This window comes from Mercenaria mercenaria, chromosome 8 (assembly GCF_021730395.1).
Source record: "Mercenaria mercenaria strain notata chromosome 8, MADL_Memer_1, whole genome shotgun sequence".
NCBI lineage: Eukaryota > Metazoa > Mollusca > Bivalvia > Venerida > Veneridae > Mercenaria > Mercenaria mercenaria.
This window is the reverse complement of record NC_069368.1, coordinates 42,725,590-42,745,668: the sequence shown is the minus strand read 5'-3', so window position 1 is coordinate 42,745,668 and position 20,079 is coordinate 42,725,590. Positions and strand designations below refer to the sequence as shown.

The window sequence follows — 20,079 nt, the reverse complement described above, 5'->3', positions numbered from 1 at the left end:
CGTAGTTCAATCGAGAAATCTAGTTTATTGAACGTAATCCTGGGTTCACGAGCTTACACTATGGTTTAAACCCGGTATCTTACGTTTTAGCTCGAAAATATAGGTTAGTATTTGAAAAAGCTTGTTTTACGTTCGAAAAAGCTAGTTTATCGATCGTTAATCCTAGTTTTCCAATCTAGTTCACGTAATTATTGGACAATTGGCTTGCCATAGACATAGCACAGTACTTTGAGAAGAAGTGAGATCACACCAGACGTATCTCGAGCACTTTCAGGATAGGCGACGTCGTTGATGTCCCCGAACTGATCACGACGCCGGCAGCGCGATAGTGTGCATTTTAAGTCGCCGTGATTTGATGTAGGAGAGACAGATACTTTTTATATTTACAGACGTAGTAGAGGATAATATATTTTTTATTAATGCTTGCCTTATACTATTAAAGATATAGAGGCAGTCTACGTAATTACTGATCATCCCTCGTAAGTAAGTTCTACGTCGCAAATAAAACTGTTATGTCCTTTCATTTTCTTTTGCCAGTTTCCCACACAATCTATTCTAATAACTCAAGGAAACCTTACGTGCAATGGTTTCAAAATAGATATCCAAATGACATCATAGTTTGAAAATGTTTTGCCTAAAGTAATGGGCATTAAGAAAGTTCATAGAACTAAACAGTGGCACATATTTCTTTGGGAAAAATACAGATTTCGAAGACTTTTTTCTTCATTTTATTCCGTCTGTTACGCTGTTCTACAATACAAACAACGGACTAGACACTGACATAAGCGGTGCACAAGAGCACAATATTGGAATGTCCAATTTATTGCAAAAGCATAAAATGTATCAAGGAAGTTAATCATTATTTAAGTAAAATTAGTTTTTGCCAAAACAATTACTATAATAACAATATCAAAAATATGTGCAAATATCAATCTGTAAAATAATAACAGAACTATACAAAAACAACAATTACAAGTAAAAAACAGAGTCTCATTCAAAATTTATCAATATACAAACAGCTTAATCAAGCATAACAATGCATAAATGCATGTAAATGTTCATTTAGAATGTATTAAATTTATAAAATTCCCGATATTAACCAAAACAATCATGTATAAATTTTCATTAGAATGTATTACTTGCGCATGCCCAGTAAGATGAACGTGATATTGATAAATTCATAATATTATTCAAAGGTCATAATATTAAGATTTTGATAAAAACATAAAAAAACAAGCGTTTTGACTTAAATATTTACGTAACTTTTACACAACATACATGAGTTTGTATTGTTTTAACATTAAAACATCAAGCATATTACACTAATTACTCGCAATAACTGTTTTCAACATAACAAGCAGACAAATAAATATTCGCACCATTTTATAAGCACATCCAATAAGAACATAATGCAATGTTCAAATAGCTTTATTATGTTTTCTATTTCCCCACACATTCATATTTGGCATTGCCGGCTTGTGGCAATTTAATGTCAATTCAATATTACAAATTTGTCCAATGGATCAACAGCATATCAAGGTTTAATGAGAGAAAATCATTTCTTTGAATTTTCCTCTCAATGTCCTTAGGGTCTGTTTCCAAAAGCTGTCATCAAACTATATGATTGTCATTCTTTGCTATCTGTCATCAAACGCGGACATTCCTCTATCTTTTAGAACAGTTGAAGTCATGTCTTGTCATTGCCTTGCTAGGATCATAAAGAGATGGCGCATTCAAAAATATCCCCATTGTACCACAAACACAGGCTGTCGTGAAAATAAACAGGAACAGTCTGTCCATCACCATAGCAACGTAATTCCAATCACGTTCCTCCTGCAAAGAGTCATATGTTATAATTTCAAATATCCGGATGGGTCTAATGGATTTACAAATCATTTACACTTCAATTTTGATCTGAATGGTATTGATTCGACATCAACTCTCATACAATCAGTAAATTACAATCAGATTAGGGCTCTGAATAGAACGGCACTTTTACGAGAATAAATTTTGGTTAACTGGAATTCTATCAAATATGATTACATGGCTTTTCATACCGTTTATAAAACTTTATTTAAAATAAAAGTATTTATCAGCCTATGTGGAAAAATCAGTTAGTTGTGCTTTAAAACATATCATCTGTTGATTTCAAAGGCTGACCAAACAAAAACTTTCCAGACAACATTTCTCCGACGATTTTCAGTTTAGATATTGACATGTACTTGCGTGACATGAAAAAGACGCCGTACATTGACATTAAAAATGGGAAGTTTCTTTTCTTTTTTTTAAGAAAAAAAAACGTTGCGAACATGGTAAAGAAGATGCAAGCTATCTTTCTATGTTCATGCAATAATACTTACTGATTTTTCTTCATCTTCTTTTTTCAGATGCTCAGCAATGTATTTCACACCATTCATTGATTCTCTGATCTCGGATGGATATCTGGACAGATCCTCCCTCTCCGATGATGTCCGTTTTCTTAGATTTTCATAATTCGGTGCATTGGTCTTATCCCATAAATGAACAAGTTCTGGGGCGTCGATATTTGTTTCTCCTAATTCTTTACCTTTCGGTTTTCTTCTTCTGTTATCTACTGGTCTTTTCATGCACAATATTTTTGGAAGAATTTCAGTAAATACACGTTTTATCCATGGCGACATTTTATGAGTAGCTGGTGATCGGAAATGAATACTCAACGTATAAACTGTCAGGAATATGGACATTGTTACCACAATCATGGTGAATAATAAATACTTTCCTATCAATGGTATAACAATTGACGTAGGAGGGTTTATATCAGACAGAAGTAAGAAAAACACAGTTAAAGCCAGCAAGATTGAAATCGACAACGTGATTTTCTCTCCAGAATCACTGGGTAAATAGAATACTAACACGGTCAAACACGAGATAGCTATGCACGGCATAATTAAATTAATGGTATAGAATAAAGTTCTTCTTCGGATAGTTATATTAAACGTGATGTCTGGATATGGCTCAGGACAACACGGGTAAAATTTCTCTTTTCTCCTGGCTGTTACATTTATAATGTCCCATTCTATATTTTGATAATAATCACAAAGATCGACTCCTTTCGGAATGACCATCTGGTTTCCCTGCATGACACCTTGCTTTTCCCAGACGTGCTGAAGGTCCACCTAAACAATAGAACAGATGATATAATCAGATCAATTCAATTCAATGTGTATTTGTATACTAAAAAACTGCAGCATTAAATTTTGCAAACCTTAGCTTCGGCCAAAAGTCTTAAATGACATGTATTTAAATTGTTTTTGATAAAAAAATGTTAGAATTCTATCATTTAATCTCATTTTATCACGCCAAAGGTAATACGCAAATAATAGAGTATTTGCACTACATTTTGATGTTAATCAGTACTAACATAACATACGAATTTGTAGACATGTGTGTTTACCTCGTGACCATCGTATGTCCAAACGCCAAATTTCATGAAGCATTCCTGCTGGTCAAAAGGAAAGAATTCAACGTCGATTGGACAATAAGTTTTGTAGATAGCTGGGGGTTCCCATACAATAAGACCAGTGTAGTTTACTTTAGCTTTTGTCAACATTGTGACGACGTAGTCTCCGTCCGCACTAAAACATTTAATAGAGAAGATAGAGAAGATATAGAAGATATAGCATAAACAGCTGTTAGACTACAACTTCCGGCACATTCGTTGTATGAGCCGTGCCATGGGAAAACCAACATAGTGGGTGTGCGACCAGCATGGATCCAGACCAGCCTGCGCATCCGCGCAGTCTGGTCAGGATCCATGCTGTTCGCTTTTAAAGCCTAGTGGAATTGGAGAAACTGTTAGCGAACAGCATGGATCCTGACCAGACTGCGCGGATGCGCAGGCTGGTCTGGATCCATGCTGGTCGCACACCCACTATGTTGGTTTTCCCATGGCACGGCTCGTATGAAGATTGTTGCTTAAGATCAGTTGTCGCTATAGAGCTGTTAACTCATTAACAAACTTGTATGAACAGAAAGAAATATATGCCTTTGAAGAGAAGTACTAGATCTTTGGAGACTTACAGTGTTACATATTTAACCTTTGACAATTATTTATATTATTCTACAATTCATTATGTTAAAATGATATTACCTTGGAAGATTGTCTGATCGACTTCATTGTACAAATATCTTATAGTATTACCCTTTCTAACGAACGTCAATCAGAGGAGACATAGATAAACTGACATCTAATTTAATATGCTTAAAATCAGCTAATAAAAATATCAACTACTCTAAGTATAACCAAGCGTATGTATTTCACAATAATATACCCAGTTTTCATCTTGGAAGATTTGTAAACTCTATGCAATACTGGCTTTTCTCTTACCTATTTCAAAACAATATACATAGCCGCCACCAAGGGGCACAAGATTCTAGTCTAGTCACATTCTACTTACTTATTGTATAATAAGATATCTGGCCTCCATAGTTCATCAGAAGGAACATATGTCATTTCTATGCCGCCAAACTCCTGCGGATTCCAACGAAGACGCTGGTCTTCCCATTCCTGTAAATCATGAAGTTAAAATGCAATTTCATTTTCGTTCAAATTAGTAGATAGTACGTGAGATACAGGTACTGTCTAAATGTTACAGAATTTGTAATACATTGTTTTCGCAAAAATATCCCTTTGAAATTACGTGTTGGATCTGGTTCTGGTATTTTTGACGCCTTGTCACTTCCATCGGGAAGTGTAATTAAACGTGTAGACTATGTTCACTCAGGCCAAAGACTTCTGTGTAAATTTCAACAATCCAAAACCGATAGTTTTATATACATCAAATGCATTCTGTCGTCATACACTAAACAAATTGCCTTTTTTTTGTTTACAATAATGCAATATCACTGTCTTTATTAATGTTCACAGAAACAGAAGCAAATGTATATTGCGATATGTAATAACACTATTGGATATTTAGTGTGTCTAAACTGTTTCACAAACTTTTTACCATTCTTATCTACGTATGTATTTTGGACACATATACGCACGCACGCACATAAATGTTTACTGTTGAGATGGATATACTGGCACTGGCATGAAAAGCATCATAGTTAATATACTTACATGTCTCAGCCAAAGATTTGATGTCAAGATCTGGTTCTTTTCAGACTGAAAAGAAAAATAAATAAGAATTCCATACTGTATTTGATAATACCTATGAAATGCATACAGAAGGGTTAAAGCATTAAAAATATTGAAAAATGCTACCTTTTTTAGAAAATAACAGTCAAGTTCCAATGTCCCTTAAGCAATTAATGTTAGAACAATCAATTTAAATATTTATATATACACTACATATCTGGAATAACTAAAATGAATATTTCCTAATTGGTTTTGTTTAACACTCAGCAAATACTTACTAGTTTCTAACGCGCAAGTTAAAGTTCTGAAAGTAAATCAATCGGTAATATTTTGTTGTTCAAAATAAAAATCTCTAGTTCCAACGGACCATCTGGATAGAATCACATATGCCAATTCCAAGAGAATATCAAACGAACAAAACACACTGGAAAACTTTTCAGTAATAAAAATTGACAACTGTTCCTTTTCTCGTTTTAATATAGTTATTTTTGTCTGTCTCAAAGAACCTAGACTGGGCAAACTTGTTTCAGTTTGATTTTATTGACGTTTAACATGTCATCCAATTAAGAAAGCAGGGAGGTTGATGGAGTACTTCATGCTATGTCTCACGCAATAGCAAATTTATAATAAACAAAAAAAAAAAACAATTTTCTTTTGATTTTCTATTTCTCAAATAAATGATCGTACTTTTCTTTTAGGAAATGAAAAGTAGCGCTAATGCACAATACATCACGAACTTCATTCGTATATGCCATGGCTCAGTTCAATGAAATAAGTCTCAACAAATTTCCTAAAATTGGAGAAGACACATAATGGTTTAACTGGGAAGGATTGTTCTGTGTGCACTTCCTACATGATTATGTTAGTCAGTACAAAGTAATAAAACAAGTGTAAGGAAAACCTCCGACTTCATGTATGCTCTGTGTGAAAACAAATATAAATTCAAATTCAAGAAATTGAAGATATATCTAGAATTCGAAATTTGTATTTCATAATTGATTTATAAATATTGCATTTCCATATAATCTGTACACAAACTTTAGGAGAATAACACGTAAGATAATATGCTTGTAATCGAGCAATTTTACAAATTTCTCTTGACAGACCCTTTTATTTTAGATATGCCAGAGACAACCACCAATTATATCTTTAATTCAGATGAAGAGAAAAATAAAAACAGAGATTCCTCAGGCATTCTTAAAAGCTACTTCTGGTTTCTGGCTGATTTATAGACAATATTTTACAGAGACATGATCACCAGAAAACAGTTAATACATCTCCATTAATACAAGAAAACCATTGATATAGATATCTCTCAGTTACTATAAAACCCATAAAGATACAATTGAAAAGAATCTCTCCTTTCTCGCGTGATTCAAGAACATTAGAATTCAATCTTTTTATTAGAACATCTTCGAAATTACATACCTTGATCATAACGTGAGCGCTAAACGGGAACATGGACATTTCACTAATCGAACAAGTATTTGTATTGAAATACTTCTTGTAATCTTTGTATTCTTCAGTCAAATGATAAGAAAAGAAACAGACATTCTTATTTATTTATTTGGGTTTTACGGCGCACCAACACGGTATAGGTTATAACAAACAGTCTTAGCAGTTTTGCGGAAACGCTAGATAACGTATGATTTTGTTTTCAAAAGTTAAATGATGATCTAACCTTAATCTTAAGCTGAATCAAAGAAATTATTATTTTATTCCATAGATATTCTGAGAATTTTCAATTATTTCTTTCCTTACCGCACTATATATATTCATTTGCGTTAGAGAGTAAAATATCACCATCGTCACTAAATATAAAATATCAAACTGTTGTAACGAGGTATTTACTTTGTTATTTAAATGAAATCATTGGTAATAAAATAATTAGATGAAAAAGTATGTAGGAGAATTCTTAGTACATGCATTATAGTACAATAACAAATAGTAGTAGTAAAAACACACACTGAAAAGCTTTTGAAACACGCGTTTTTTAGGAAAACAGCGCTGACCTTTAATTTTATTTTTTATTCAAAACTTCAGCATAAAAGAGTCCCACTTTAACTATACGGCATGAGGATTCATTAACAACATTTTGTTTGCAATCTTGAATTTATGAATATGCAAATAAAATAGAGTAACTTCGGACGATAACATATTTGGTAACAACGCAAAGAAACTAAGAAATCTGATAGTAGATGGTTCCATTGTCAATGGTTGTAGAATTAAAATCAGTGCAACTAATGTCCCATAAATTTTATGCTAGAAAAAACAAATATAGTAGCTGTCCAAATAGACAGCATACACAATGACAGAGTTAGAAAAGCACTACATTTGATATTGCATTTTTTCTTACACAGTCAAAGCCATAAAGGGAGGTAATAAAACAACATATTCAATGATAGTTCGTAGTCCTACTAACTGAAAGAGATATTCAAACCTTTGACAAAAATATAAGTAAACAATTACCGACAAATAATTAATGACTTTTGTTCGTAACAAAACAACTGGCAGCCACATTAAAATCAAAGTATTTATGAAGAAAAAAACAGACGGATGGAAAACTGTTAGTGCACAATGTAAGTGAAATTCCGTATTTTGTTGTTCTGGGCACATACTTTATAAACCAGCAAAAAAGGCAGTCTTTGTGGCTGCTGTAAATATCTCACCGTTCTTGGACTAATTGTTGTTAAAATTTCTGTTCCTTTATGGAGTTCATTCAATGCATCGGTATACAGAATTCCACTTAAGTCTGTGCTAGGGGTGGGGGCATGAAGGTGTGTTGCATCTTTTATTACCTCTTGGGAACAAACTCTAACAAACCGAGTCTGCTATTAATATGTTTGACTGCTTCCAAAGGATCTCCTTATAGCTTTATTACTGATTCAAATGGAGTTACTATTGTCTGGAAAAAAAAATAGAAGAATAGAGAGGTTTCTGGCGGCATGCGACTCTCGAAGTATTTCAAAATCAAGTTAAATACTGAGATAAAAACTAGAGAAAAAAAAAACAAATGATATATAACGTCTTAATGTTAATCAAGCGGTCAACCAATATTCGTACCAAATATTCAAGAAACATCAGATGTCATAATACAATTATTCAAATAGTATTAACGATGCGCGAGTCTATTAGGAAGCAATTACCGGCTAGACTTTATCAAGCACCAGATCTGATAAAAGTCCTTGCACCAGAAACAAATTACAGAAATAGGAGACTTTGGAAAAGAAACGAAAGATAAACCGACGTAAGCAGATCAAACGGAAAGGGCTGGTCTAAAAAAACTCTTTGTTATTATTATCATAATTTCATATAATGGTAGGATTTTGTAAGGAAAGTGATATGAAATAATTCAGTTGACAGTGGGGCATGAAGACTTACCATTAAGGCCATTTAGTTCTTAAAATTCAGTTTTAAACCCTTAAGAAAATATGTGTATCATTTCAAATTTCAAAATAATCTAAGCTGTGTATTAAAGTGGTATAATTAAATATAGAACAAAATATTGACGGTGCATTTAAGAAGATATCAATCGTTGAGAGTAAAGATTATCCTTGCTATCGTTTGCAAATATAGTAAAATAGGAGTTTATAAAAAAGAGAAATTTGATAACGTTTTTCAAATATATCTTGTGAGCCAAGTAAATATCTCAGATATCAAATAATAGAAAAATACAATGTCTATTTCAACTTTTTTTTATTCATGTATCAAGTATTTTAATCACTTGTTGACATATTGTCTAAATATTTTCACTGTTTTGCTAACCTGTCAAGGAGATTTGTGAAAATTACATTTAAATAAAAAAAAATCAAATCTGTATTCTTTCTTACTCATACACTTGAAAACCCTTACTCTGGCTGTCTCTTTAAAAGAGTTGTCGTTAAATAAAATTACTTCCATCTGCTAAATTAAACTGGTACTTGTACTACTGTTGCATGTTACCTTGTATCTCCCTTCCAAACTTATCATATTCAACCCTTACAGATTTCATTTTTTTTTTTTCAAAACAGAAGTCTTTAAGTGCCGTGTGGCGGTCATAAAGAGTCAGGCAATACTTGGACTCATTGGTGTTGTTTATAATTGTCCTTTGGGATCATGGGCCCCGTTCAATGTTATTTTATTCAATGATATGGTAAGCTTGGGTTCATGTTCGAAAGTGGAGGGATGCTTGAACGTTGTCCCTCGTGGCCGGGCTTTGTCGGACAGAGGTATTGTTTTGCTTCGTTGCATTTTGTGCTATCAGTGAGTCTTCTTGTGAATTTAATTAGTATAATAGCATGAAATGCGAACAAAAGAATAACTTTTAACATCATAGTAAGATATAAATGACAAATTACTAGATCTCGTCATAACATAATTAGATTTTTGTTGTTGTTGATTTGTATATCAACTGTTTGTTAATTAGGTAGAACGTGACTTTGAATGGGTCCATCTTCCATGACTTAGTTATGAACCAGAACGTGTGTAATTACCGTAATTACTATGAACGTATTTTGAAAACATATCCCTCACTTCTGAGATAATATATAACAGACAAACATTTACAATACACCCCGAAATGAAAATATGTTTGAAAAAAAGAAAAAGAAATCTTTACATCGATTTAATTCTTTTGACCAAACAATTCCCTTTTAACGTTTAGAATCCTGCCTGTTGCGGCCAGATTTCTTTCTTTATAATCCGACAAAACCACGGAAAGATAATTATGAACGATGTTTTTGCTTAAATATGTTTTTTGTTGTTGTTGTTGTTTTTTGTATACGAAAGATTATTTTTGTATGATTTATGTACAACATTTAACAGGGATATGATAACAACAACCTTTCAAACCACTACATTTTATATGATATGGCGCTGTTAAAACTCGTTTACGACCCCAGAGTATCAGCGGTTCAAACAGCAAAACACCGTTAATATCTTGTTGAGAAGCATGTAACAAATCTTCAATGACTGAAACAACAACATAAGCTTTTAAAAGCCAATAAAATGGTCGAAAGGGAGTGCTTTTTACAGACCCCAAGAGATCGAACCATTTTATACGCGTTGGAGAGAATTGAGTGGAACATCATGCATACATAACAGGGCACCGAAGAATGCATTCTGTTTCCTAATGCTAGAAATCTGTCAGAATACTTGTATATGGTTTGAACATTTAAAATTAGTCACACTAAATGTGAACAATAGAAATAAATGCTAAAACTAATCAAAAGGCTGAATCAGACAGCACAGATATGACTGTCTGTAAACAGTTCTAAATCTTAAATTTCCACATGTATGTCCCAAAATGTTTTTGAACAGTAATATCACATTTTGTTACTATTAAGTTTGGTAATTTTTAATGGTGTCTGATTTAATCGGAATCACTAATCAAATTTAAATACGCATGATGAAAAAGACTCGAAGAATTTGATCATTACAGTAGCAGGTAAAATCATGCACATGGATAACATAGAAAAACAACATTTGAAACAATCCTGTATTTGGAAGAAAGGATCTCTTTCCTGTATGAGAAAAAACTCAATCTCTTCTTATCCGAAATTATATTTGTTACTAACACTCATACATCTGGGAAATGTAAATATGCTTTGATTTAATATGAACTGATGTATCGTATAAAAACCATGAATGCCTGTTGGATCGGAAGCGAACAACACTTATTGGCTAATAAACGATTCGAGCGCACATGATGTCAATTTTCGTGGATATTTGAAGCATTATTAGCTATTTGTTAGAAGTTTATTAGAATGCGTTAATGCGGCTGATTTCAGTGAAGAAGCGTGAGATGAATAAAATGCGAGGTCTAATAGACTCAAAGATCTCAAATCAGTACTAATGGATCTTTATTTGCATATACCGACATGGGATGTTACTTATATTACATTAGTTTCAAACGAATAAACAGCTTATATGATCCGATTGTTCTTGTTCAGCGATTGCTGGTCCAATGGTCTCGAGGAGAGAAGAGGAAAAAAAGTTATTTTCAATGTCAAATTTATGAAATCCAAAACAAAAGGTATAATTCTACAATATCTATACAAAATGCACAAATTGCAAAGGGCAAATTAGATCTGCCTTAAAATGTCTGATTTCATACTATCATACTCATATTCAGGCGTGTTGATAAAACGCAATCGCAGTCACAGAGCACTATATTGAGTTACGATAAACCCTACTCTGCGATAGTATTTATATCACATGTTTTCGCCAGAGACGCTAAGCAAGATACCTATTTCACCACAAAAGCATGTTGTGTGATAACTTTACTTTACTTTAACTTTAGCAGGAAACGAGATAAAGCGAAGATTTCTCGTCAATTAAACATCAGTCAACAATTCATATACTAGTCTTGGAGAATAACTTTGGCGTATATGATACTTGCGAGAAGATCAATCAAAGCTTGAATACGTGTGTGCGGTTTTGCTAGAGTATTTATTATATAAAGCCAACTATAAATATAATTAAGAAACAAATCACATGTGCCTAAATATCTAAGATAAACTCTGCCTGAACGCTGGAATCAGTGATGTACCATGGCCGAAGTACCTAATCCATTGACAGATATTTATATATCTTAAATGGCAGTGTGAATGGATAAGATGTATAGAACATGTTGATCATGATAATCATCCGCATTGTTTCATGCAATAGACTACTTGTAACATGAAGAAATTCCTTTGATGTGATTGGAATCAAATAAAGATGCTCATGTTCAGAAATACACTTAACTTTGGACGGGATAAACCTGCAACAAAATAAGTTGGAAGGAATAACTATACTTTTTCCTGGAAATATTTGACCTTTAATTAGAAATACTGTCTAGAATTGCCGTAGGATTTACATAGAATTTCATTTACAATAATTATAGATAGATGTCTGAGATTTTAATTAATAAATTAACTCAGAATGGTTAAGTATGTGAACTGTTGGCTTACTTTCATTTATCGCAAAGTAAGTAATCAAACATACACGTTTTGCCACGACAATTCCCTATTTTTATATTCTCACATGTGTGAACTTGCATTTAATACGAGCCCGAAACAAAACACTACTTTTAATTAATATTATATTATTTGGAGGGTGTTATTAAGCAATCAAATATATGAAATTCCGTGATGGTGTGTTTTAGTGCAGAACAAAACATAAAGATTTTTAAATGATTTAAAGGTTAATTCATATATTATATTTAGTATTATAAGTTGTTAACTTCTACTCATGTTTTATATGACAAAACAAACCTATTTCATTATGCACGTGGTCCTATGATGTAAATTTTTTTTCGATTTTGCTTCCATAACGAGATTAAACTAGTCTGGGAATACAGTAAAAAATGTTTAACTTTTTTATCTTTCGGAAATTTGACAGTATTAGAAACCTCTGTATACAAAGCCAGTTAGTACATATTAGCGGCAATTAAGAGGCATGTTTAATGCAAAAATATCTGGTACGTGTTATGGACAAAGTATAAATTATTATTGAGGACTGTAAACACATAATTATCATTTCAACTGTTTTGAATTCCAACTGTTTCCTTCTTTTCGCAGATTTTAATGAATTTCTCTTGTACTCTTCTTGACTATCTGAAACCTGAAGTCTACCACTAAACAGCAACTCTTGTTTCGATATATATACATATATAAAAGTATATTCAAATCTCTTTGTACAATTAAACACAAAACTACTACCGCATAAATAGAACTACTTATTTGATGTCTCTAGTCACGGAGCTTAAGACTTAGATAGGCAACAGTATAACTTTAATTACTTTGAAGCAAATTGGGAACGTCTGAAAGTAAAAAGAAAAAAGAAAACAAATACGCTTACAACTTCAAGTAACTGAGAAAGCCTCATGCCAAGTTTCACTGTCAGTTTACTGTCCGTTGTTCCATTCACCGTTCTTCCTGACGGTCGAATCAACTTATTATATGCGTTCTCCTGAAAATTTAAAAACAAAAGATTAAGAATTATCTAGATTTTGTTAGAAGTACTTTCGAAGAATTAAGTTAGTTTGGTATATTTAAGAGTCACTATTTTCAACAGTATTTCACTTATCTAAGAGCAGTCGGTTTACGTAACTGTTCATCCGTACTTTGGCTTATTTGTTCGGAAACTTCCCAACGTCAGAAGTGATGGGCGAATGCGACTTTAGACGTTTTGTGACTTGTTTGATCTTCTAGACCATTCGTCTCAAGTGGAGGATCGAAGCTAATTGTGACACCTCGAATTAATTTCGTTTATCTTACTTCATTAAAGTCCCAAGTCCTTGTTTCCTAGTAAATGCATACTTCTTTTATGATTAAGTGATAAAAATTCATTATGATACTGAGAAGGCATACTGACTCCACAGATAGTGTGCTATTAATGAAATTCTGAAAAGCTAAATCATAAGGGAAATATAAGCTACAAAATGTATGTGGAAATGTTCAAGATGAATTGCAACTACTACTGTGCCTTATAGACGTGTAGGAAAACATGTGATTATACTAAGAAGGTATATTTAGCTTTTCAATGTGGATTTTTTTTCAAACAATAGAGCTTTATTACATACGTCAATTTTACACAAAGAAATCATTTTGGACAAAGTAACTTTTTCAATAATCACTGTTCGCTAGTAGAGCTACTCTCACATGTCACTTTCAGACTACATCATGTTAACGATATTACTATTATTAACATAGTTAAAAATATTTAAATAATGATATATGACTAAGGAGGTACACGCACGCTTGAAAAGAATTCGTTTCCAATTAAACATTGTTACAATTACTTAATGGAAGCTCTTGTACCCCTTTTAATAGAGTTCATACTGAAAAGTTGGACAATTGATTTGAGAGATTATTTTGCATGACTTTATCTCATCAAAACAAGGTGTAATTTAGAATAATTGTTGCACAAGCTGAAGAATCTCATCAAGAAATGGGCACATTTGCATAAGATACTGCAATTTTGGATGTTAAAAACCATATTGCAGTCTTTGCGCCGCCGTTATATCATCTTAAAACCATCCAATATTTTATTAACTTCTTGAAATACCACTTAAAGAGTAGATTGCAAGCTGATGCTTGATTATAAATCAAATGTTTCTACCAAAAAACACGTTATGGGTCCGCTTCACCATAACGCTTAAATCCTGTTATTAGCTTAGATTTTCTAACACAAATTACTGTCTGGCTATATATTGCTGTTCCTTCCAAGTATAACCTTTCATCGCCCTAGGAAAATTTTTGGTTTGATTGTATGACGTCATGTTAAAAGAATCTATGAACTGTTGAAATATGGTGTTTAAAAAGTAAAGAAGAAAAAAAGTGCCAACTTCTTCTGTGGTATTACTCTTTCATACTGTACCTAGTTATACCATTGGCTAGTTATACATCTATTAAATGTGTTCAATTCAAACCCAAAATACAACAGTGTTTATACATAAAAAATGTTTATGACCGTGAAGTAGTTGACGAATTTTGGGTGAAATATAATTTTGATACATAAAAAAAAATATGTGACTCAACATACAGAGCAAAAGCTATTATCTGCAGTTCGGACGAAATTTATATGAAAAAAAAATAGCGACGCCTATGCAAAACAAATAGACAATAATTGCCCTAGATGTACTAAACTACAGTGATGCAGATTGGCTGCTTTGAGAAAGTAGGTATATAAACAGTAAATACTTGTTCATAATAGATTTACAGTCATTGCCTACTGAAGTTGAATGGATCTGTTCCTAAACATCCAGGCATTTTCAGAGATAACTTAGAAATGAATGCCAAACTCTGACAGCATGTTACTATTTTTATGTGTCTCAACAGTTATTCCAGGCTATGATGAATTACCGTCTCGGTTAAAACCGTCACCACAATATCGCAGAAAAATCCCTACAATAGGCTTACGAATATATGATAATAGATCAAGTTCAAGCATTGCATCAATACTTGATAAATGTTATTGTCCACTTTGCCAAAATGTAACAGGATAAACAATTACTTGAGCCGCGCCATGAGAAACCAACATAGTGCGTTTGCGACCGGCTTGAATCCAGACCAGCCTGCGCATCGGCGCAGTCTGGTCAGAATCCATGCTGTTCTCTTTCAAAGCCTATTGCAACTAGAGAAACTGTTAGCGAACAGCATCGATCCTGACCAGACTGCGCGGATGCTGGTCGCAAACGCACTATGCTGGTTTTCTCATGGCGCGGCTCAGTCATCTATTACATTTACGATACTCTATTCTGTGGGACAGACACGTTCAATATTTAAATATTTACATAAATAGAAACAAAAAATGCTTGTTTATCTATGTTGCAGTACCAGTGATAAAATTTCTCAAATGATGCGGCCATCAGACCAACTTAACCATTTGGCTGTATATTTAACGCTTTATTAAAAAGTTTCCATAAAATAATTTACTGTTGACATAAAGTTTCTAAAGTTTGTACTGCTAGGTACTAGTATTCTACATTAGCTTCATTTGAAATTCACAAGACGTATTACACTTCCTACTTTTCAATCTTCCAACCATTGTACAACGACACTTGCCTTATGTAATAATGGGATACCAGGACCCCTACCCGCGCATTTCTACAGGCGGACACCACAATACTCTCGACTTCCTTAATTTTCACAGCTATTTCAGCTAATTAATTACTTCAGCCAAATCTATTATTCATATTTCAATTTCAATTGATAATAAATAGTATTTTCCGTATTTTTTAAAATAATTGTTCCCGCTTAACTGAGCTGGGGTGAGAAATTGGAGTATTTTCTTCGTTTTATCGCTATGTGAAAAGGTTTTTGCGTAAATAATTACTGATTGGTCAGTTACTTGACAGGTGAGCAGAACAGCCTACCCTACCTTAAAGTGTTCAGCTGAACTCGAGGTGTGATTGGTCAGTTACTTGACAGGTGAGCATTACAGCCTACCCTACCCGAAAGTGTTCAGCTGAACTCGATGTGTGATTGTCCAGTTACCTGACAGGTGAGCATAACAGCCTACCCTACCCTAAAGTGTTCAGCTGAACTCGAGTAGTGACCGATCAGTTACTTGACAGGTGAGCATTACTGCCTACCCTACCTTCAAGTATTCGGTTACCCTACCCAAACGTGTTCTGCTTAACTCGACGTGTGATTGGCCATTTACTTAACAGGAGAGCATTACAGCCTACCCTATCCTAAGGTATTAAGCTGAACTCGAGGTGTGATTGTCCAGTTACTTGGCAGGTGAGCATTACAGCCTACCCTACCCTAAAGTGTTCATCTGAACTCGAGGTGTGAATGGCCAGTTACTTTACAGGTGAGCATTACAGGCTACCCTACCCTAAAGTGTTCAGTTGGACTCGAGGTGTGATTGGCGAGTTACTTGACAGGGGAGCATTACAGCCTAACCTACCCTTAAGTGTTCAGCTGAACCCGAGGTGTGACTGGACAGTTACTTTACAGGTGAGCAGTACAGCCTACCCTACCCTAAAGTGTTCAGCTGAACCCGAGGTGAGATTGGCCAGTTACTTTACAGGTGAGCTTTACAGCCTTCCCTGCCCTAAAGTGTTCAGCTGAACTCGAGGTGTGATTGGCCAGTTACTTGACTGGTGAGCACAACAGCCTACCCTACCCTAAAGTGTTCAGCTGAACTCGAGGTGTGATTGGTCAGTTACTTGACAGGTGAGCATTACAGCCTACCCTATCCTAAGGTATTCAGCAGAACTCGAGGTGTGATTGGCCAGTTACTTGGCAGGTGAGCATAACAGCCTACCCTACCCTAAAGTGTTCAGCTGGACTCCAGGTGTGATTGGCCAGTTACTTTACAGGTGAGCATTACAGCCTACCCTACCCTAAAGTGTTCAGCTGAACTCGAGGTGTGATTGGCCAGTTACTTTACAGGTGAGCATTACAGCCTAACCTACCCTAAAGTATTCAGCTGAACTCGAGGTGTGATTGGCCAGTTACTTGACAGGTGAGCATAACAGCCTACCCTACCCTAAAGTGTTCAGCTGAACTCGAGGTGTGATTGTCCAGTTACCTGACAGGTGACCATTACTATCTACCCTACCTAAATGTGTTCTGCTTAAATCAACGTGTGATTGGCCATTTACTTAACAGGTGAACTCGAGGTGTGATTGGCCAGTTACTTTACAGGTGATAATTACAGGCTACCCTACCCTAAAGTGTTCAGTTGGACTCGAGGTGTGATTGGCCAGTTACTTGTCAGGTGAGCATAACAGCCTACCCTACCCTTAAGTGTTCAGCTGAACCCGAGGTGTGACTGGCCAGTTACTTGACAGGTGAGCACAACAGCCTACCCTACCCTAAAGTATTCAGCTGACCTCGAGGTGTGATTGGTCAGTTACTTGACAGGTGAGCATTACAGCCTACCCTATCCTAAGATATTCAGCTGAAATCGAGATGTGATTGTCCAGTTACTTGGCAGGTGAGCATGACAGCCTACCCTACCCTAAAGTGTTCAGTTGGACTCGAGGTGTGATTGTCCAGTTACTTTACAGGTGAGCATTACAGCCTACCCTACCCTAAAGTGTTCAGCTGAACTCGAGGTGTAATTGGTCATTTACTTGACAGGTAAGCAATACAGCCTACCAAACCCTACAGTATTCAGCTGAACTCGAGGTGTGACTGGCGAGTTACTTGACAGGTGAGCACAACAGCCTACCCTACCCTAAAGTGTTCAGCTGAACTCGAGGTGTGATTGGTCAGTTACTTGACAGGTGAGAATTACAGCCTATCCTACTCTAAAGTGTTCAGCTGAACTCGAGGTTTGATTGGCCAGTTACTTGATAGGTGAGCACAACAGCCTACCCTACCCTAAAGTGTTCAGCTGAACTCGAGGTGTGATTGGTCAGTTACTTGAAAGGTGAGCATTACAGCCTACCCTACCCTAAATTGTTCAGCTGAACTCGAGGTGTGATTGGCCAGTTACTTTACTGGTGAGTATAACAGCCTACTCTACCCTAAAGTGTTCAGCTGAACTCGAGTAGTGACTGATCAGTTACTTGACAGGTGAGCATTACAGCCTACCCTGCCCTAAATTTATCAGCTGAATTCGAGGTGTGATTGGCCAGTTGCTTGACAGGTGAGCATAACAGCCTACCCTACCCGAAAGTGTTCAGCTGAACTCGAGTAGTGACTGATCAGTTACTTGACAGGTGAGCATTACAGCCTACCCTGCCCTCAAGTATTCGGCTGAATTCGAGGTGTGATTGTCCAGTTACTTGAAAGGTGAGCATAACAGCCTACCCTATCCTAACGTATGCAGCTGAACTCGAGGTGTGATTGTCCAGTTACTTGGCAGGTGAGCATTACAGCCTACCCTACCCTAAAGTGTTCAGCTGAACTCGAGGTGTGATTGGCCAGTTACTTCACAGGTGAGCATTACAGGCTACCCTACCTTAAAGTGTTTAGCTGAACCCGAGGTGTGTTTGGCCAGTAACTTTACAGGTGAGCATTACAGCCTACCCTACCCTAATGCGTTCAGCTAAACTCGAGGTGTAATTGGCCATTTACTTGACAGGTGAGCATTACAGCCTACCCTAAGGTGTTCAGCTGAACTCGAGGTGTGATTGGTCAGTAATTTTACAGATGAGCATTACAGCCTACCCTAAGGTTTTAAGCTGAACCCGAGGTGTGATTGTCCAGTTACTTGACAGGTGAGCATTACAGCCCACCCTACCCTAAGGTATTCAGTTGAACGCGAGGGGTGACTGGCCAGTTACTTGACAGGTGAGCATTAGCCTACCCTACCCTAAAGTATTCAGCTAAACTCGAGGTGTGATTGTCCAGTTACTTTACAGGTGCGCATTACAGGTTAACCTACCCTAAGTGTTCAGCTGAACACGAGGTGTGATTGGCCATTTACTTGACATGTTGGAGTAATGATATTAGCGTGAGGTCCTAGCTTACCCTTGGGTTTATCTGAACCCCGTCTTTCAATTAAGAGGTCTCCGGTTCGAAAATCACTATAGTCACCAACCTAATTTGAAACTTATGTTTCTGTCTCTAGACACCGATTCAAATGTAAATCTTTAAGCTGCTTATTTTCACAGCATTTCAGCTACAATAAATGTGAAAACAATTAAACTAAAAGAAGTGACGTACCTGTAGAAGAAAGTGATGAAGACGCTGCTCTGTCGGCGGTTTACTCCGGACCAGCATGAACACTATTAACAACACGAATAAAATATGTGCTGATTTCCCCATCGTCCCGTTAAGAATAATTTCATACGAATCAAGATGTTACACTATTATTAACTCTATATCAGTTTCATAATAAATTTGATATGGTAATATAGCCTACATACTTCAACAGAGCTCGATTATATATTTTTTACGACTCTAAAATCTTCTTAATTAAAAACAGCCCAGCATGTGCGTATAATTATGACTTTCAAACATTGCTAATATAGTTCAATGTATTGAAAATGCAAGAAGTGTACATAACAATGATCTGTAAACATTGAAACTATCAGACAAGTTTTATTTCATCTTACAGATATTTCACATTTTTAAAATTTTCTTTTAAAAAACAACTGAAGCACGCATGTGTCATAAAACATCCAAATCAAATGAAGTATCGCTATTTCCAATAACTATGTCTATTATTATGTTTCCATTCATACTCAGTTCTGAGATTTCGGACGAAGACATTACTGTCTATGTGGTTAAAGGGGAAGCGAGTTGTATCGAAAAAATACCGCCTGGTATGAATAGTCATATTACATCTCATGTCATAATTGCATAATGCAACACAAGAGGCTGAACTATATCGACCTTATGTCCAAATAAAAGCTAAAGTGAAATAACAACCCAATTATTGTAGCGGAAAGAGTCTTGGTTCAGATAGTACTGCTAGGCATGGAACAGATGCACGAGAAATTTACAAGATTCTGTCCGGCTGGCTTGCGGAAGGCCGGCGGTTCCATCCACCTGAAATAATGTCCGTATGGGTTGCTGTGGTCTTCA

General features: G+C 35.3%; 1 protein-coding gene across 1 annotated transcript; it reads right to left on the bottom strand.

The window, feature by feature from the left end:
* Positions 1-712: 712 nt before the first annotated feature.
* On the bottom strand, positions 713-19,753 carry LOC123566500 (acetylcholine receptor subunit alpha-like 1). The gene is made up of 7 exons (XM_045360660.2): positions 19,216-19,753; positions 12,944-13,054; positions 5,105-5,149; positions 4,437-4,546; positions 3,434-3,614; positions 2,361-3,155; positions 713-1,833 (listed from the first exon to the last, which is right to left on the bottom strand). Exons 1-7 carry the CDS (start codon positions 19,315-19,317, stop codon positions 1,666-1,668), a joined length of 1,512 nt encoding a protein of 503 aa, XP_045216595.2. The 5' UTR covers positions 19,318-19,753; the 3' UTR covers positions 713-1,665.
* Positions 19,754-20,079: the final 326 nt, after the last annotated feature.